At 36.1% G+C, this 21,689-nt stretch overlaps 2 protein-coding genes across 2 annotated transcripts; both read left to right on the top strand.

Moving 5' to 3' along the window:
- The first annotated feature begins 453 nt into the window (after positions 1-453).
- Positions 454-2,548, top strand: LOC116122682 (gibberellic acid methyltransferase 2). Its single transcript, XM_031408516.1, has 3 exons — positions 454-1,128; positions 1,496-1,789; positions 2,186-2,548. Exons 1-3 carry the CDS (start codon positions 604-606, stop codon positions 2,546-2,548), a joined length of 1,182 nt encoding a protein of 393 aa, XP_031264376.1. The 5' UTR covers positions 454-603.
- Positions 2,549-10,609: 8,061 nt separating this feature from the next.
- Positions 10,610-12,662, top strand: LOC116122674 (L-ascorbate oxidase homolog). The gene is made up of 3 exons (XM_031408504.1): positions 10,610-10,857; positions 11,160-12,269; positions 12,362-12,662. The coding sequence occupies exons 1-3, from the start codon at positions 10,610-10,612 to the stop codon at positions 12,660-12,662; spliced, it is 1,659 nt and encodes a 552-aa protein (XP_031264364.1).
- Positions 12,663-21,689: the final 9,027 nt, after the last annotated feature.

The following is a 21,689-nucleotide window of genomic DNA, read 5'->3' as shown; positions in this document are numbered from 1 at the left end:
GTAGGTGCTTTCTTCCAGCTGAATTCCTATCTAGTAAAGTATAAACAGAAGATTTAGGAGTAATCACAAACCGAAACTGATTAAACTGATTTTGCTTACAAAGAAGAGAGAGAGAGAGAGAGAGAGAGAGAAGAAAAGAACATTTTATTATAAGTACGTATGAAAATTGTGTACATATATTTATGTAATTTAATTGTCTTTAAAGATAATTTTAGTGAAAAAACAATTGTCGAAAATAGGTATCGCTAAGTAGTTAGTAAGTTCCATCGAGGTAAGCTAGGTCATGTTGAAGAAGAAGCACCTGTGTGATACATAAAAAATATCTAGACAAGAAAAAAAAATGAGAAAATTGGTTGGCTCTCATGATTTCAATACAATCCTTAATTTGTAACCATAACACCTATCAATCATAGAGCCAAACCAGTCTCTTGTGTACTAAGAGGCAAAATACAGGTAAGTTTCTCATCAATTCTAGCTTCTCTTTGCCCTTTTGTGGGGCATTCACCAGCTCAGTTTCAGTTCCTTCCTCAAATATATTCTCTTCCCCGCTCATATTTTTCTATCTGTCTATCTATTTTGTGAGAGGAGAGGCGGCGGAGATCGATGGACATTTCGAGTTCTAACAACGCCTTTACCATCAAGCCGCAGAAGGCTGTAGGTCTTCACAGATTTTTGTGTATGCAAGGTGGGGACGATGATGGAAGTTACGCGAAGAATTCTCAAGCTCCTGCTTCGGCCATAACCTTATGCAAACCATTGCTTTTGACTGCCATCCAGTCGATGAAACTTTTCTTCAACAATAAAGATGAGGCGGATTCTGTAAGGATAGCCGACTTGGGTTGTGGAACTGGGTATAACACTTTGGCCACAACTGACATGATTGTCGAGAGCTTGAAGCAGCGATATCTCAAAGAGTGTGGGTTCAAGCCTGAATTTGAAGTCTTTTATTCTGATCTTCCATCAAATGATTTCAACTATTTGTTCCAGTCGTTGAATGCCTTGTTTTCTGATAAGAAAACAAGGCCTTATTATGTTGCTGGCGTCCCCGGTTCTTTTTATCATCGTCTCTTTCCAAAAGGAAAACTTCATATTGCCGTTAGCTTAAGTGCCTTGCACTGGCTCTCCCAGGTACTATACATATACATATATATATATATATATATAGCTACAAATGCATTAATTAATTCTCTGGAAACGCACATTACTCTCCATACATCATCACTTTTTACTATTTTATTGCATTTCACTACTTCGTTATTTCTTGCATCCTCAACCACAGATGTAGTTTAATGTTATATGTGGTAGAAGCTTCAAATTTTATTGTGTTCTGCGACTCCGGTCCGACGCAGGTCCATTCCGATGCGAGTTCTCCCTATTGTGGCAGAATTCCGGCGCCGGAATAGGGTGTTTTCGATTAATTTTTAAGTTAATAATGTTGGTATAAAAAGTAACAGAAGTTTTTTGATGCATTTGAATGAATGAGTTACGTGATCAGATACCAGAAGTGGTGTTGGATAAGAGATCAGGAGCATGGAACAAAGGAAGAGCATGGATCGATGGGGCAAAGAAGGAAGTTGCGGAAGCATATGCAAAGCAATCAGAAAAGGATTTGGATGAGTTTTTGAAATGCAGGAAAGAAGAGATTGCAATAGGAGGAATGTTGTTTATATTAATGGGAGGAAGACCTGGATCATGCCCTCCTGAGAATCAGTTGGGTGATCCTGACTCAAGGGCTAAACACCCTTTCAATGACTCCATGGATCAGGCTTGGCAAGACCTAGTAGATGAGGTATTTACACATCCATCCATCTCTTTTACATTTAATTAATATTCATTTTGATTCAAAGTTAATCTGATCATACAATTTAGTTTACACTCATTAGATGAATAAAAATACATAACCTAATCAAATATAGACGAGTTCCATGGTGTTGATGATGGCATCGTCGGAATTAACCAGTTTTCCACTGATGCCAACATAAATAATAAGAAACATTATGTATGATAACTTGGCTTCTTAATTATGAATAAACTTCTTTATATAATACTTGGTAATTAGAAACAAATATCTACAAGTATGCATGATGCATGTATAATAGTTTTATATGAGCATAGAACATAGAGTTTTGATCATGGTTAAATTTTTAATTAATTTCTTGCACCCCAAAAAAAATAAAAAATTAAGGGTTTGATAGAGGAGGAGACAAGAGATATGTTCAATATTCCGGCATATATGAGAAGCATGGAGGAGGTGGAAAAAGGAATGAAGAGATGTGGTGGATTTGAGATAGAAAAAATGGAGTATAGGAGAATAGTGGAGCATTCTGAAGAGAAGCAAAAGGAGTGGATGAGGGATCCGGTTTCGTACGGTAGAGCCAAGACTAACATGCTGCGGGCTGCTCTCAGGCCCATCCTTCAGGCCCACCTCGGCCCGTACCTCTCCGACCAATTCTTCAATCGCTTTGAGAAACGCGTTTCTTCTGATCTTAATCTTCTCCATAAAACTTGTTTTTATGGTGTTATAGTGGTTTTTGCAATCCGAATTTGAGACTATTAAATTAGCCTTTCAATTTTCCTTCCTTTTTGTCAACTAAAAATGGAAAAAAATAATAATTATGTAACAACCCTTTTCAGAAAAGCTTCACTCCACATGAAATGATTTATGCATTCCCATTTAATTCCATTTTCTCAACTAACTTTTTTATCTTCAAAAAAAAAAAAATCTAGTAAAATAATTGGTAATTTCCTATATCTTGGACATTGTGGGGGCCTGCAAAATGCTCAAATTAATAATTGAAAAATAATCTACCAATAAATATTGTCCAATAATATTATGCTCTTGGTTTAGTAGAAATAGAAAGATTCTTGCCAATGCCAATTAAACAGAAATGGTAGTAATAGTATAACTTGAATTGGGCAGACAAGAGATTCTTTTCTTGAAATGTACAATAATTTGATTGAATCATGATAGCCCAATTCACAGTTTTATTATAAGAAGTTTCAATAAAGAGCCATATTAATTCTGTGACTGTGAGGGTGACAAGAGCATAAATCACTTCATTTTTACCACTTTGACCAACATTAATTCTTTAATGTATATGTTTATTGATATATAAATTGAACGATGCATCGGTTCATGATTTTGTTGGCTTGCCCTTTTAAATTAAAGGACGAAAAAGAATACACAGAGTCTTACTTAGTAAGGAAATCTACATCTACTCCAAATAAGCAATGAAATCCTAGAAAACTAAATTTAAATCTTTAAATAAAATAATATCTAAAATATGTAGCGTACCTTATAGTACTCGTTAATCTAGATTTTATATCATCAGTTAATCTTTATCCTTTTTGAAGTTAAATTCTTGTAAGATTAAACGACATGTTCCCTAGCAAAATCCAAGGTTTCCACCCCTTGTTTTATAAATTCCAGATTCCTATACTTAAATTAATATTGTTTGTGATTTTTTGGATTTTGATACAATATAGATAGTGTTATTACCAAACTGCCCTTCTCCTTTTTTATTTTCTTCAATACAACTGATGTTTGTCATCAGGCTTCTTGCCGTCGATGGAGTGCGGCCTTTCATCTTTCCCAACTTTTTGCCGTCGATCGAGCGCGGCCTTTCACCTTTCCAGCCAACCACCAACCCACAAACAACTACACCCTAAAATCGTCGGCCAACAGCCATTACACTTTGCCTTTTTTTGCATTTTCCTAGACAGATCCTAGTCAATTCTCACACCGAAAATCAACAATGTCTGCACTGTTCGACTCCCCTTACTCTCCTTTTCAAAATCCATCCATCCCCCCTCGCAGTTTGTTGCATGTGATCTACACTTACCGCCACGAGACAATCACGGTTTTGAGACCCTCTCATCTGTTTTTCGTTGGGTTTTGGTGTTTGATTGGTGGGGTTTGTTGTTTTTGAAGTGTTGTTTGCAATTTTGTTACTGTTGTGTTGATTTTTGGTCGTCGACAATCCCCTCACCACTCCAACCTTGTTGTTCTATTGTTGCCCACCACCTATTCGATCATTTGTCGCAACTAGCCCCAACCCAAAGCCCATCCTTTCCTCTTGCACACGTAACTTGCGTGAAGATGGGAGGAGGAGGGGTAGAAAACTAGGGGTGGAAACATAATTATTTTGAAATTTCATATTTATTGCAATGTAAAATGACTACTTTACCATTTGACCGTTTTATTAAATAATTCCTGTTAATTTAAGGGTGAAAATCTGAAATTTATGAAACCAAGAATAGGAACATGTTGTTTGCTCTTCTTGTAATATAAATGGTTAAGTTAATGTATGTATGGGCCAAAAATTGTATTGGGCTTGACGAGGTCTAATAACGAAATAAATATGTTACGGCCTAGTGCCTTAGCCCAATCTAGTTGGACCTACACTTAAATCTACCTTGTGAACTGACTACTTTATGAGTTAGGCTATCTTACAAGTTAAGCTAAATCGGGTTTCAACCCATTAGCCCACAACGGTCCCAAAATAAGAATCAGAATCTTATTTACTTTCCACTTTAGTCAAGATCTAGAATCTTACTTTAAGTGGTAAGCATAAAGGCAAGTGATAACACGTCCTTCCTAATTGAGACTCATCTACTAGGCACGACTCAAAGTTTTACTAGGACTCCAACCTTTCTTATTCATTATATAAATAGAGGTCAAACCTTTCATTATTCATTGAGAAATCACTCACAGCTTTAGCTCCTAAATTCTTGCTCCCAAGAATCTTTGTTTTCTCCACCGTAAAGCTTAGTTTTGACTTACTTTACCATATTCAGTGACCGCAAACCTGTGCTCCGACCACTTTGTGCTAGTCTAGCCCTAGCCATATTACGGTAAACCCTTTCCCGCCCTTAGCCTTTACTAAATAACTTCAACCATGTTAACCTGAGTGTCAGAGTGCCTACAATAGTCATCACATCGGTGTCCCCCAATCCCTTACATTCATTCTCTCTCTCTCTTTGTGCAGGTCCATTCGATTATCAGTGACTCGCTTCATATAAGATCCGTCCCTTCCAAATCAATCGTAGATTTTACCGTCTATAATGTAGATGTGTTGGAACTTAGTGGTTGCTTTCAATAATGTTTTTTTAGTGGTTTTTAATATATTAGTCAATCAGTGGATTAATGCTATACATACAAACTCTTGATAACAAAGATGTATAACAATTTTTTTTTTTTATTGTAATATTAATTAGTATTTATTGAGTCAATAATTTTATATACAAATTTTTCAATTTATTTTATGTCATATTAGTTTGTATAGATATATTTTAATAATTTTTTTTGGATACAACTAGTCGTACTTTGTTAGGTATTAATTGAATGGTTAAGGTAGCGGNTGCGATCTACACTTATCGCCACGAGACAATCACGGTTTTGAGACCCTTTCATTCGTTTTTCGTTGGGTTTTGGTGTTTGATTGGCGGGGTTTGTTGTTTTTGAAGTGTTGTTTGCAGTTTTGTTACTATTGTGTTGATTTCTGGTCGTCGACAATCCCCCTCACCATTCCAACCTTGCTATTCTATTGTTGCCCACCACCTATTCGATCATTTGTCGCAACTAGCCCCAACCCAAAGCCCATCCTTTCCTCTTGCACACGTAACTTGCGTGAAGATGGGAGGAGGAGTGGTAGAAAACCAGGGGTGGAAACATAATTATTTTGAAATTTCATATTTATTGCAATGTAAGATGACTACTTTACCATTTGACCGTTAAATTAAATAATTCCTGATAATTTAAGGGTGGAAATCTGAAATTTATGAAACCAGGGGTGGGAACATGTTGTTTGCTCTTCTTGTAATATAGATGGTTAAGTTAATGTATGTATAGGCCAAAAATCGTATTGGGCTTGACGAGGTCTAATAACGAAATAAGCATGTTACGGCTTAGTGCCTTAGCCTAATCCAGTTGGGCCTACACTTAAATCTCCCTTGTGAACTGACTACTCTATGAGTTAGGCTATCCTACAAGTTAAGCTAAATCGGGTTTCAACCCATTAGCCCACAACAGTCCCAAAATAAGAATCAGAATCTTATTTACTTTCCACTTCAGTCAAGATCTAGAATCTTACTTGAAGTGGTAAGCATAAAGGCAAGTGATAACACGTCCTTCCTAATTGAGACTCATCTACCAGGCATGACTCAGAGTTTTACTAGGACTCCAACCTTTTTTATTCATTATATAAATAGAGGTCAAACCTTTCATTATTCATTGAGGAATCACTCACATCTTTAGCTCCTAAATTCTTGCTCCCAAGAATCTTTGTTTTCTCCACCGTAAAGCTTAGTTTTGACTTACTTTACCATATTTAGTCACCGCAAACGTGTGCTCCGCCACTTTGTGTTAGTTTAGCCCTAGCCATATTATGGTAAACCCTTTCCCGCCCTTAGTCTTTACTAAATAACTTCAACCATGTTAACCTGAGTGTCAGAGTACCTACAACAGTCACCACGTCGGTGTCCCCCAAGCCCTCACATTCATTCTCTCTCTCTGTGTGCAGGTCCATTCGATTGTCAGTGACTCATTTCATATAAGATCCGTCTCTTCCAAATCAACCGTAGATTTTACCGTCTACAATGTAGATGTGTTAGAACTTAGTGGTTGCTTTCAATAATGTTTTTTTAGTGGTTTTTAATATATTAGTCAATCAGTGGATTAATGCTATACATACAAACTCTTGATAACAAAGCTGTATCACAATTTTTTTTTTTTTATTGTAATATTAATTAGTATTTATTGAGTCAATAATTTTATATACAAATTTTTCCATTTATTTTATGTTATATTAGTTTGTATAGATATATTTTAATAATTTTTTTTGGATACAACTAGTCGTACTTTGTTAGGTATTAATTGAATGGTTAAGGTAGCGGAATTTAAAATTTTTTTCGATTAACACCCAATATCTCATAAAACCTTATACCGATTACATTGTTTACATGTTAAAATAAATCAAAATAAACTAGATTTGATTTCTTACCAACGATTGATGGCTCCTTCTCTATATTCGTTTATCTTGCTTTCATTCCAAGAACATGATTGGCATACAGTATCCACACGGAGACATGATTGCTAACTTCGATGTGATTTGCTAGAATCAAAATGGAGCTCTAAGGAACAAGAGAAGAATAAAAGCTCTCTCTTTTCTCTTTGTAAAAACGTGAGGCTAGGGTTAAAGTGTATGTATAAAATAAATTTTAATTGCCTTTTACTAGTAAAATAATATGATACAAAGAGTTAATTTACAATATTCTACGGTACCTACTCTAACATACTTTGGAAATGAATGAAAACGACATAAAACAAACAACTTTTGAAAAGTCAATGTATTAATTGAATTAAAAAAAAAAAAAAAAATTGAAACAATTGTCAACGTATCACTGGGGGTTCATACATTGACTTTTTTATATACCGCCCATGGTTTTCTCTAGGGTGTGTCAACTTACATTACATGGGTGGTGGTGGTGGTGATTTGAACGGTGTTGGGCTTGGTTGGGCATGCCTCAATGATGCCAACAACGGAGCATTATCAGGGATGTTGTATTCGTCGTTACGCGACTTGGCTGGGAGACAACGTTGAAACATAATAATGTCCCACGTTTTTTTTCTCCAATTCTGAGATCGGAAGTTCCACATTCCACTGTTGTCGAATGTCACCAAAATGGCCGCCCAGGAATTGGAGAAGACATTTAATGTGTGCTTGTACACGGTGTCTTTTAAATTGTAGTTACTCCTCTTCTCAGGTGTATGTTCCTCGCTCATCCTGTATGTTATAAATGTATAATTAGTTACTTGATTGTCAGAAATTGAAATAGAGTAGTAATAATTTGTACTATATACTTATGCCGTGGCAAAAAATACTATCCATTAAGAGCCATGACATGAAGTTTTTCTCAGTTTTCAAGACGATCTTACATATTTGCGGTAAGTGGCGTTGACGACAATAGGCTTGATGGAAATGCTGGCGATCTTTGGTGGTGGCTGTTCGCGGATTGCGTTGTACTGGAAAACCTTGTCAGCAACTCCAAACTACTCGGCGGGACTAGGGTGGTGGTGTTGGTGTGGGAAACACCATTTATGGCATACTAGAGCTTTCCATCGACCTTGGAAGCTTAGTTAACGAGGATGATTGTGCGAGTGGATTTGATGGAGCCATAGTGGAATGAGCCTTGAGGATTTGGTCTAGCTGCACTCGCAGTGAGGTTCCGTCGTAAGGAGTTGGATTGTTGAGCGACCAGGCCCATCCGAAAGGAGCATTAGGCAGGTCCGGTGAGGCGGGAGCCTTTATTTTCATCCCTTAGAATATATGATACATGTAAAACAAGTCACGAGCTTTCACAAGTGTAAGCCGACTCTAACCAAGATTTATAATTGTAAGTGAAATGATATGAAGAAGTATACCTAGAATAGGTTTTCTTATAATCTTCCAAAATCTTTATCTAAGCTTGTCTTTTCCTTTCTTGATATCCTTTGAATGCAGGGAAACTTCATCGCCATCTAAGTACATACTTGAGCAAGAGTAATTAGCAAAACATGCTTTGGGGCATATTAATAATTTTGTATCATCAAAATAGGAGTATGATGACTTATCGAGTCAACAGAAATGACCCCACTATTTGGAAAATATGTCATAGCCCTAAAAAAAAAAAATCTTTTTCGCCTTAGACTATTAATGCATGAAAACAAGTCATGAGCTTTCAAAGTAATAGCCAACTCCAACCAAGGATTATAATTTACAAGTGAAATGATACAGAGGAAGTTATACCTAGAATAAGTTTTCTTCAAATCTTCCAAAATCTTTATCCAAGCTTGTCTTTTTCATTCTTGATAATCCTTTGAATACATTGGAAAACTTCATTGCCATTTAAGTACACGCTTGAGCAAGAGTCATTAGAAATAGGGGTGTGCCTTGCATTTTTCTTATTTGATTAGGAAATTCGGATTAGGATGAAAGTTGATTTGAATATGATCTGATTTTTATCCAAATTTTCATGGAAAATGTCAATGTGCCCCCTAAAATTTTGCATTATTCTTTTGTACCCTTAGCCACATTGGCATTTCATCATTTGGACCCTTAAAGTTGTCATCGTATTGAACAGTCCACAAACTTTACCATGTTTCACCTAGGTCCCCGAAATAACTTCTTAAAACTTGTGGTTATGGACAAAATCAGATCGGATCCAGATATCGGTTTCTTTGCAGAGCCAATATGAAAATCCGGATCTTCCAAAAATTGATATTTGAATCCAATTAGAATTTTCGGATATCCTGTTTTTTCTGATCTGATCGGATACTTGCACGCCCCTAATTATAAAACATACTTAGGGACATATTAATTTGTTATTATCAAAATAATAGTTTGATAACTTATTGAGTTAGGCGAAATGACCCCACTATTTTGGAAAATGCGACCGTAATCTCCTTTCGTTAATCAATTTTTTTTTCTTAGTAAAAGTTATTTGATAGATAGTTTTATTTCATATTTTCATTTTCGAAAAGGTAATTTTTACTTTTTGCTTAACCTGAAGTATTTTTTTTTTTCTCCCTCATCTTTTTCTTTTTGTTCCCTTTCCCCTTTGTTGCTATACAACCACCACATCTATCTTTCGACAATTCCAGAAGCCGAATTTGGCCGCACTGCCTTAAGGCCAAATTTGAAGGCGCCGAGAGGGTAGATCTCGCCTCAAGTGACGTCCAAAAGCTTAAAGACTTACAATGCTATCGTGAGACCTCTACAGCCTTAAGAGGCTGTTGTGAGGCCTCTAGCTGCAAACAAAAGGCCAACGGAAAGTAGTGCGGCTAGTTGTGACAGTGTTGGCTCATGAATGAAGTTGATAAGTTAAAAAGTTAGAGAGGATTAAATAAAGGGTGATGAGGGTAAAAATAATCATTCTACATGTTGATTGATTTTATCTACGATTTTTAATGGAATGTAGATTAAGGTGTATAAGATTTAATAGTTATCAAATATTGCAGGCTGAAACTTCAAATTAAATCTTAGATTAGAAAAAGTAAAATAAATAAAAATAAAATATGGGATATATTTTTTGTCAAATGGAGAGAAAAAAAAAAAAAAAAAAAAAAAAGCAAAGGAGATGATTGAAAGAGGGTGGAGTTTCATCTACTTCCACTTAAGATTTGCCCCAAGTTAGAGAAAATCTTAAATTGGGACACATTGCATCATTCTAAAATTAGAATAATCGTGGCATTATCTTTAATGGTTTGTCCTGTAAGAATCAACTAAGAATAGAAAATAAAATGGACCAAGAAAAGAATTAAACCATAGACCGTTAAAAATTGAAAAGACATAGTGCCTAAGTATAGCAATAGCTAAAGGAATGAATGAGGGGAATAGCAGAATTCAAGGGCCAGCGCCAGAGGAAATAGCGAAAACTGAACGGTTGTTATTCATCTCTGGGTATATAAATAAGGTTCATTGATAGGCCATTCAAGTCTGCAGAAGAAGCTACAGCATCTTCTTCCCATCTCTAAATATATATTATATGAATATATATACATAAATACCGAGGAAGCAGGATTAATATAAAGTATACAAGACGAAAAGTTATTTACAGAGTAGAAAGAGAGATGGATACAGTAATGATATTGCTTTTAACATGCCTTATTTCAACGTTAACATTGGTGGTACGGGGTGAAGATCCCTACTTATTCTTCACGTGGAACGTGAGTTATGGCACCATCTCTCCCTTGGGAATCTCCCAACAAGCTATTCTTATTAATGGTGAATTTCCTGGACCGAATATTAACTCCACCACCAACAACAATGTCCATATCAATGTCTTTAACAACCTTGACGAGCCATTCCTTCTTACTTGGTAAGAATTTCATTAATTCTATTCTGTTTTTTATTAATCAAATTGAATATCATTTTGGACTATTATCATAAATTGAATTCGCAAAGCCATGGACGGACTCACTTTATGAGGAATAGGGCTAATGAACCAACTTAATTTTTTTTTTTCATCAATTTAGTATTTTTTTTTTTTTTTTTTTGACTGTCCTATATTGGTATTAGTGTTTCCAGATTTGATGCAACTCATTTACTTTTCCCCTATTTTAAATTATATTATTTTGAATTTGCCCTTCTCAAATTAATTCCTGGTTCTTTCTCTAACAGGAGCGGCATTCAACACAGAAAGAATTCTTGGAGCGACGGAGTTATCGGAACAAACTGCCCAATTCCTCCAGGGACGAATTACACTTACCGATTCCAGGTGAAAGACCAGATTGGTAGCTACATTTACTATCCCTCAACGGCCCTGCACAAGGTGGCCGGTGGCTTCGGTGGTCTCCGAATTAATACCCGTGAATCCGTCTCCGTTCCTTATGACAGATATCCTGAAGATGACTACACTGTCCTTATTGGTGATTGGTATACCAAGAGCCACACTGATCTCAGGAAGATCTTGGATAGCGGTCGCCCCATTGCGAGGCCTGATGGTATTCTCATCAATGGGAAATCCGGGAAGCCCGATGGACAGGGCGAGCCTCTTTTTACAATGAAGTCTAACAAGACGTACAAATATAGAATCTGCAATGTTGGGCTCAAGACCTCGCTAAACTTCAGAATCCAAGACCATAATATGAAGCTTGTGGAGATGGAGGGTTCGCACACCGTCCAGAACGTGTACGATTCTCTAGACGTGCACGTTGGGCAGTGCTATGGCGTGCTTGTGATTGCTGACCAGGCCCCCAAGGACTACTACATGGTTGCTTCCTCCCGATTCACCAAGAATATCATGACAACCACGGCAATCATCCATTATGTCGATGGCAACGGACCGGCCTCCCCGGATCTAGCCGAGCCTCCGGTTGGTTGGGCCTGGTCACTCAACCAGTTTCGTTCTTTCCGTTGGAACCTAACCGCCAGCGCTGCCAGACCGAACCCTCAGGGTTCCTTCCACTATGGTGCCATCAACATCACCCGCACGATCAGGCTCGTTAACACAGTCAGCAGGGTGGATGACAAACTTCGTTATGCCATTAACGGTGTCTCTCACGTCGATCCAGGCACCCCACTCAAGCTCGCAGAGTACTATGGAGTCGCTGATCAAGTTTTCAAGTATGACTCAATCGGTGATGAGCCACCAGCTGAAATTACAGACGTTTCACTGAAGCCCAATGTCCTCAACATGACCTTCCGCAACTTTGTGGAGATCATCCTGGAAAACCAGGAGAAGAGCATCCAGTCATGGCACTTGGATGGCTACTCATTCTTTGTCGTTGGGTAAATATAATAATTCTTACTTTCCACACCATACAATTTGTGTACTTACAGAAATTCTTATTGTTTGGTTATGTTTGACGCAATATATACAGAATTGAGCCTGGAACCTGGAGTCCAGAAAAGAGAAAGAACTATAACTTACTCGACGCAGTGAGCAGGCACACCGTACAAGTCTTCCCCAAATCCTGGGCTGCCATTCTCTTGACGTTCGACAATGCTGGAATGTGGAATCTCAGGTCGGAGAATTGGGAGAGGACTTACCTTGGGCAACAACTCTACGCAAGCGTTATTTCTCCTGCACGCTCTCTCAGGGATGAATCCAACCTCCCCGATCAAGCTCTTGTCTGTGGTATTGTAAAGGACATGCCCAAGCCCCCACCCTACAGCAATTAATAAAAGTTCCGTCCGTTGGCAACTCGAAGTTAGAAATATTTTGATAAATTAAAGAGGTTGGAAAAATTTACACCAGTGGTTTAATTATGGTGTTCTTCTTCCTCTTAAATGTTATGCCTTTTAGAATGACAAAGGTTATTAACTATAAGGTTATAGGATGTTGTTTTACTTTATTATTAATTTATTTATGATTTCTCAGTGCTTGTATTCTACCATTTCTTGAGTTACCAAATGAATTTATTGTAAACTGCAAATTACCATTACCATTACCATTACGATTTCAATATATATATATATTGTAATGCATGCACAACATTCATTCGGTTTAAAACAACTCAGCAAAATGTCTATTGTAGTTATGATATTTAAAACCAACCACAATTGACTTAGAAAATGTGACATAAATTTATTGACGGTGGTATTAAGGATTTGATTTTAGATTTTTTACATCCGGTTATGATTACGAAACTATTAATGCCTCACATGATACTTTGTTTATTGCAAGAGCCAAGTACAAACATTTTATTCGTTTCCGAAACCGGCTAAAAAACTGTATACAAGTTCTAAATTACTGTTTATATTTGTTATAGTTAACTGGCAATTACGTAAATTCATAGCTAACAAGTTGCTAAAAAAATAAAACAGTAATCCAGTATTACTATTTCCTTCATCTGCCCCAAAAACTTAAAAAAAAAAAAAAAAAAAAATTTTAAGGTTTTAATTTCATCCTTCCCCTAAATAAAAATCTGTACCAAATTAGAAACCCTAATTTGAATTTGAGAACCCTTCCCCTAAAATTGAAAAATCTCTCTCACCACCGCTGCCGCTGGTCGTCCTCTACAACCACCGCGCGCTACCGTCAGTCGCTGTTCCTCTTCCACCGGGAAGGCTTATCATTTACAAAACCCACTCTCCCACAGCCGACTGTCCTTTACCACCACCACCGCCGGCTCCACCGCCGCTCACCACCGTCATTTGCTCTTCTTCTTCCACCGCAATGCTTATCTTTTGTGAACTCAATATACATCATAAAGAAAGAAGAGGAACTTGTACAGGATGAACACTAACTGGGGTGCTAGGTATGTGATATTCTTCTCTAAATATTCTTTCAATTGCTTTCATTATTATTTGAGGTTGATTTCAAAGGGACTTGCGCTTCGGAAGATTATTGGTTTTTACTTCATAATTCGTGTAACTCTTAACCCAAAATCAACACATTCTTCGTTAGAAGTTCATGGAAAAATAAAATAAAATCATTGTAAATTTGTAATAGTGTGTAATTAGCAAGATGGGTGCGGCTAATATTTCTCTAACTGCAATTGGTCTCACCATTCTTCTACCTGTTGTCATTTGTTTTCTTGATAGCTTTAGCAGCCGCTGAAGGTAATTGTTCATAAGTTAGGTTGTAGGGGTATATGTCGCCATATCAGCTAGAATACAAGAGCTTTTCGGCTGGTTTAGGAATTAGGATTAGGGAAGTAATGTGAAACATCTAAAGAGTTTGGGGAAGGCTTTTCCTGCTAGTTGCTTGGTTACTTGTAAGAGTAGTCCAAGTCATTGTGTTGGGAAAAAAGCTCGGAACAGAATTTAAATCCTTAATCAAATACTTGGTTGAATGGAGATTTTAGACACTTAAAACACCATGGTCAATTATCCTTTCTGAAGTTTCTTTAAACCCTTTGAACCAATATAAAAAGATCAAATGATTTGACCCAAGCGTAACTTTTGGTGCAGTTATAAAATTCATGTTTTATTTGATCTGATGTTTTGATGTTTGTCATTCATTTTGTTACTGTCTTCAAAATCACAGTGATCATCATAGACAAGTTCAATTTTGTAGTGTTTTTATATAATAATGTTGTTGCCATCCTTTTGCTTCAAGTTGGATAGTTTTGCAACACATTTTCCATATCTTTGGCTATGAAAAACGTTTAGGTGTTAAACAGAATGAGTGGGCTAGCAGCATTCATTGGAATGAATACTAATTTCGTCATCTAAACGTACGACTCTGAAGGAGATGATAGCATGTTTTGCTTGATTTTTGTACAACTGTTTAATTTTTGAGATATTTGAAGACCTAGATTCTTAGCAGTTAACTAACTACCCGAACAAGCAATTTGTATAGGTTGACTCCACCATCGTGAACACCGAACATGTGATGACGGAGGACTTGATAACAGACTCTTGTGTGCTGTATGTTAAAATAAATTTGCTTAAGTTGCGCATATGAATGTATCTTCTTATAACGACATTTCTTTCTTTGTTGAAAACAGGAACATGTCAACCATTTGTGGAAATTAGGAGCGGGTTCTTTTGTGGGTGCAGCTGTGATAAAATATGGAAGCATCCTATTCACAGACATTACCAGACCCAACATCTTCTAGGCTCTCATTATGGTTTCAACTCCATGAATTATAGCTATCTGGCTTTTGATCAAGCAGAGTCGTGCTTATACATTGTATTATGTAGCTATTGTTCAAACTGTAGGGGTGTGCAAAAGAACCGGTCGGAACCGAAACCAGAACCGGCGGGTACCCGAGGTTCCGGTTCCTACCCGGAACAGGCCCTCACATGGTTGATTCTGGTTCTAGAAATCAAGAATCGGCCAGTTGCACTTCCTACAGTGCAGGAACTGAGAACCAGAACCGAAATCGTTGTCTGGGTACCCGGGGTGGAAACTGGTATTACAATAAAATATAATGAAACAATGATGGGTCATTTGTAATTTTACTTATCAATAATTCAATATAAAAAAAGGTTGATTAGGTTAGGAATTGGGGAAAAAAAATGAAATCGGATTAGAAGAAGTGAAGAACCGCCATCGCCAACGACATCAGATTTACCCCAACCTAAGCGTCTCATTCTCTATCAACCTTTGTTACTGTTACTCTATTTTCTCGAGTTTCTGCCTCTCCTTCACTCGCTGTCTTCGCTGCCACCATTGACCAACAAAGGTTTCAATTTCATGTCGTTTTTACATTTTTGTCTTCATTGTTACAAAGGTATCTTATTGCCATCTTATGATTATCTAGCTTCTGGTTTCAAGGTTTCTTATTGGGGAAATTGAAGATGGAAGAATAATAATTGATTTCTTTATTTGGAGAAATGATTGAATGGAAGAAATATTGCTAGAAGATTTATTTTATCATTGTTTTGAGGTGGGCAAGCAGGTAAGAAATGGGATAGGTGTTAGGTCTGGATCTTGTTTGTAAAATTGGGAAGGAGGTTATTGGTGGTGTGATGTTAGGAGTTTTTGCTAAAACCTTGGAATTAGTTCAGTCACGGTCATAGAGATTTATGATGGCTTCATTACTAGAGAATGAAAAATATAGAAGAAATTTTTTTCTCCTTTCTTTACTGGGTAAGAAAGATGAAGTCTTGAATGATGTTTGGGAGGCGAAGGGCAGATTCTTGTGTACTATTTGTTCTTAATCTATCACATCTTAACTTTACTGGTTAAAATAGTGTTAATAGGATCGTTAAGTCAATGCAGTGATAAGCTGATCAATTTTTTTATGCCCAAGCTTCACTTGAATAACTATGTGGTGTGAGAATTTGGGTACTGCTGTAATGCTTCCATACCTTAGTGAATGACTAAATAATTCTCAAGTATAAAATCCATAGCGAATGAATGAAATAAATTCTTTCAGCAAACAGTTTTGGATGTGGTACTTTTGATTTTTGATATGGTAAATTGTCAGGAGTCTTATGACCTCTGGAAATGAAGACATTTGAGTTTATAAGAGTACTTGTGCAACATAATAATATAGAGCAAAGACCACATTAAAATGTTATAAACATTTATTGAGATAATTACGATTCTTTGATATTTGATATTTGAAGGGTGATTGACAAATCAATAAGCCTTCAAAGTATTATATATTATTTAGATGGGATAATTTGTAATAGTTAAGGTTTATTTTCAATTTGTCTAATAGTGACCACTTGTATTTTACCGGTACCTAGTTTCAGCTATTGAGGAATCGGAACCAGAACCGGTCGGTTCCGATTCCTCAACAAAAAATTTTAAAATTAACAAATATACCCTAAAATTAATTAAGTCCCTATGGTTTGAAATTTAACAAACCCACCACAATAACAATCGGTAGTCGATTGGTTGGCAGTGTGCACACTCAAATGCAATCCCAATCACTATTGAGTTCATTCACCAGAAATCTACTCAATATGTGGTTGAAATTCGATTTCGGCAAGATCTCACCTACGCCGGTGTCGACAACTCTCCTATCACCACAAAATACTTCCCCAAACCTCCTGACCAAACCCATGTCACCCCACCTTCATAGCCTCGCCAATCGCCGGAAACTTGGCTGTTGTCGCCTTTTGTTTTTTTCGATTTCCAGTTGATTCTCTCACTGAATTAATCCATCACCACATCATTGCACTCATTGACACTTTTCCTTCAAAAGCTCATCACCCCGACCTTCAATTTTGTCCGATCATCATCCTAATTTCTAGGTTTTCGATGAATAATGAAACAGTACCGGCTTGTTGAAAACCCAGGTCCTGGTTGAACCGCCGGGCGGCTTGGTTTTAAAACACTATTCAAAGTATCGCGCATATGTAAAAAGTTCTCTAATAGTAATCCAGAAATGTCTCGATGTTAACTTAATAGAGTAGGTATTTTCAAGTTTCTCCTCCGTCTGGCAGTATTATTTTCTCAATTGAGAAATGGGGCCTGGATAAAGAAGAGAAATTATCTTGAACTTCAATAAACTTGTAAAGTAAACTCTTCAAACATCTCATGTATACAGCTGTTGCCACTTTGGCTTGCTCATACAATGAAAATCAATAAACAATAACTTTTTTAATATTTCAAATACTAAATTTCCAAGAGAGATATAAAACAATATCCAATACTGTGTAGCTTCATTTCTCCACCGCAATGCTGATAAATATCGGCTAAAGCAGTCTTAGTAACTAGTTAATCTGTAGCCTGGAAACAAAACACCTATATTAAAAAATATCATGAACCATTCAATATTCTAATTCTGCACGAACAAAAGGGCAAAACTGCTATCGGTTTAAATACATTTAGATTCTCATAAAATGTATTTAATGCACAAAGCATTATGCGGACTTGAACCAATTAGTTTTTTGTACGAAAATAAATGTACAAAGCATTCCATATACTGTCAACAATAGGGACAAAATAAGTACATTTATCCTAATACAAATTATTTGAAATGATTTCAGTTCCAGCAGAATCAGAATCTACTTTTCGACTCTATTTCACTCACTAACTCAATGGACCATTTATCCATACAGGATATACAGTTCCACTTCACATTTATTAATGTATACAAAAAAAAAAAAAAAAAATCTACTTTAGTTAGCCTTTTTGTCCTTATAAGAAAACAAACACAGCATACTCATTTTAACTACATCCATTTTTAAATTCGCTCCTGTAGATTCTCCGGTCTACCGATCACAATTATGTCTTTACGTTTCATTTATTTTATATAATATGTTTTGACTCCATATTAAATGTTTTCTTTTTTAACAAAAGGTCACACTTAATGAGATTATGCTTTGTTAGAAAAACTGTTCCCAAATAGTTGGAAACAGTTTTAGGACTTAAAATCTGGCCTACAAACAGTTATCCACCACAAACTCGAGCCACAAGCCACTCTCTTACTTCGTATTCATTTTTCTTTTTTCATTGTGACTGAAACAAAAATTTGAGTTTAAGCAGTGAATTATATTCTTTTCTTCGTTTGTTTCGTTGCATCTTCTCTTTGTTCGTAATTGAGACTTCAAACCTTCTACTCCACATGATTTTCAAATCTAAATGAGTTAAAACAGGTATTTTGGAATTTCAAACCAGTTATAATGTGATTAAATTATTTGTGAAATGGTAATGGAAATTTACAATTGCATGCCAGATGTGTCGGAGGTGGATGATAAATTCTGGCCTCTGAGATATTTGTTGAGTCAAACACGAGAAAGTGAGAGATGAGAGATGTCTATATCCGACTCATCTCGTGCATGCAGTTGAAAATTTCTTCAGCCGTTCCATGACAAAGAATTAATTTGTATCATACAATAATATTATAATACAAATTACACGTATGTACATATGAAATACTTTTTTACTGTAATTGTTAACATTTGTTCATGTTGTTCTTCAAATTTGTATAATGCATTTGTTAATAAATTGGAATTATTTACTTTAAACATACTTTGTTGTCGTCAACATTGAATGACTGATCATCACCATAGCATTGATTGAGTTGACAAATAACACAACTACTACGCACATAATCAATCATTCATGACCACCATGGTATATGACTCTGCAAATACTTTCTTAAAACTCAATTCGAGAGTCAACATTCATACTACTTTGTAGATTGAAAAATGCTATTACAAAGCCCATACAAAGGGTTACAAGTGACATCATCCAAAAAAAAAAAAAAAAAAAAAACAAGAAAAAAGGAAAAGAGAGAGAAAATCATGAAAATCAAGGGTACGGATTGTCTTTGTATATGTCTTTGTAAAACTAATTGCTATTGATGATTAAGGCAAATCTTCAAATTAGAATATACTGAAATATATGTGTATTTTTGCAATAAGTTCTATGCAGGCAATTCTTTGGAGCTTAAGCTTAGAAACTTGCTGTGATCTATAGATATAGCTATAATATGATTGAAGCATTTTCGTTGTTGTGAAACTCTTTTATGCTTTTATTGAAACAGACTGCAATCTCAGACATCTTTAGATATTGATGGATTCTGATTTACTTTTCTCCCAACCTAGTACTCAATTCTTAAAAATAAAACGATCCAAAACTGTTTAGTTGCTGAGAAACTAAAGCAAAACTGAGGAAATTGTCCTTGATCATGAAATGATCATCTTGTTTCGTTGCGTGAAAATTAAAGGAAATTATGGGGAAAGTTTAAGACGAAACAACAAATAATGACTCGGATATGGTTATTCTATTTTCGAAGTATCCAAACAGAGGATTGGAATTTCAGGTTCTAAATCAACCTGGACATTTACTACCCAATTCTTGATCATAAAAAAAAAATACGTTTCTGTTTGGATGCTGAAAACTAAAGCAAAATATGAGAAACTTGAATTCCAGATTTTCATTCATTTACCTCAAATTCTGATGATTTATTTTTCTGCTTTTTCTAGCAACCAAACAGAGGATAAGAAAATAAGCTAGATCTTAGTTTTCTCAAAATCACACTTGATTTTCTTGGCAACCAAAGAAGGTAATTAAAATCTTGCGTTTTACGCACCCAAATTAAAAATTAAGTACTCACAAAATATATAATTTTTGAGAAGGGGAAATAAGATGTTTTAGAAGCACACACAAACTCAATGTTCAATTAATCCTTCATGGCAGAATCATGGATTTATTTATTGGCATGTGTTTTCAGGGTATACATCGATTTTAAGAATTGATATATTATATGCACCCACTATTATCAGAAAACTAATTTAGAAAATAGATTTTTGTTGATATGTTATAATATATTAATATAGATAATTTTTTATATTTTTATTTTATTTTAAATTCTATCCTTTTTTTTTTTTTTTTAAAGATGATTTTTACAGATTAGAAGCATGGTGTTTCTTTTTCTATCTATTATAAATAGTTTTAGTTTGTGTATAATAAATAAATTTAATAAATGTAGATTGTTGGTTGTTTTGAGATAGGAGAGAGGTTGGGCGCTTGTTGATGAGATATGGAATGCTGAAGATATTTATGCTGGAATTAACAATTACTGATAATGTGCTTATTGATTGATTACTGTAATATTTTGTTATTAAACACTTTATTATATTTCCTTTATTGTATTTACAACCACTGTATAAATTGGCTATTGTATACATATTACAAAATACATAATATATACAAAAAGTATTTTCTTCTTTCTCTATGTTCTTGACATTCTTCAACATCATTTGCTACTATTGTCAAGCCTTCTCTCTATTAGCAGTCTTCAGCAGTGTTCTGGCTCTTTTGCTTCTCTTCCAGCCTAAACTCTGACATGGTATTAGAGCCTTCTCGCTTCCGCCAAAACAGTTCTCTCTGAGCCATTGTGCCCAGAACGTGTAAACACAAGGCTGTAGGATTTGTTTATTTTCACACCCAAAAACCAAACCTGCAAACACAAAACAATAGCCAAGAATGGGTCCAAGCAAAACACCATTAGGGCCAGAACTAACAGAGTCCACAACCACAAATGAGCCACCCCACACAAACCCAAATGACCAAACAGGCCCACATCACCAAACTGGATCCAACTACCAAACCGACCCAATCCCTTTCGGGGTTATGGGTCAGAATCCTAACCCGACGGGTCAGAATCCTAACCCGATGGGTCAGAATCCCTACCTGGTTTTCCAGATCCTTCTAGCCACCCACAATCGGCCAAAACCAAGGGATGCTCTTTTCTCGTTGGTATCAGATGGCTCCAAGCTAGTACTCATTAAACAACCCCTGGTCAAATCTCAAAATTATTCCACTTGGGCCAAAGATTTCCGACAAGCACTGATAACCAAAAAACAAAGAAGGGTTCATCGATAGAATCCTTCCTTAGCCAGATGAACCCCAATTTCTCAAACACTAGAATCAGTGTAACACCCTTGTCCGTGCTTGGATTAGCAACTCCCTGACTTAAGAGATTGCTACCGGACTTCCTCAAATCAAGAATGCCCAAGAAATGTGGGTTAATATCTGAGAGATGTATGGTCAATTAGACCTCTCAAAGATTTTCACTTTGCGTAAAAATCTCATTGATATCAAGCAACACAATCTGCTTATGACTACATATTTCAATCACCACTCAGCGATTTGGAATGAGCTTGACGCTATTGAAGAACCGTTTGAGGGGCCATCCACGATTCTTCAATAGATCAAATGTGTTAAGGATCAAAACCATTTGATTCATTTCCTTATTGGTTTGAATGACAACTTCTTGCCGTTTTGTATTCAAATGCTCGCCGCTTTACCAATGCCATCTCTCCACCGAACTTATCAATTGGCGGTGCAAG

This window comes from Pistacia vera, unplaced genomic scaffold, assembly GCF_008641045.1.
Source record: "Pistacia vera cultivar Batoury unplaced genomic scaffold, PisVer_v2 Contig136, whole genome shotgun sequence".
Classification (NCBI taxonomy): Eukaryota; Viridiplantae; Streptophyta; class Magnoliopsida; order Sapindales; family Anacardiaceae; genus Pistacia; species Pistacia vera.
Note: the sequence above shows the minus strand (reverse complement) of the source record. Positions and strands in the feature narration are given on the sequence as shown.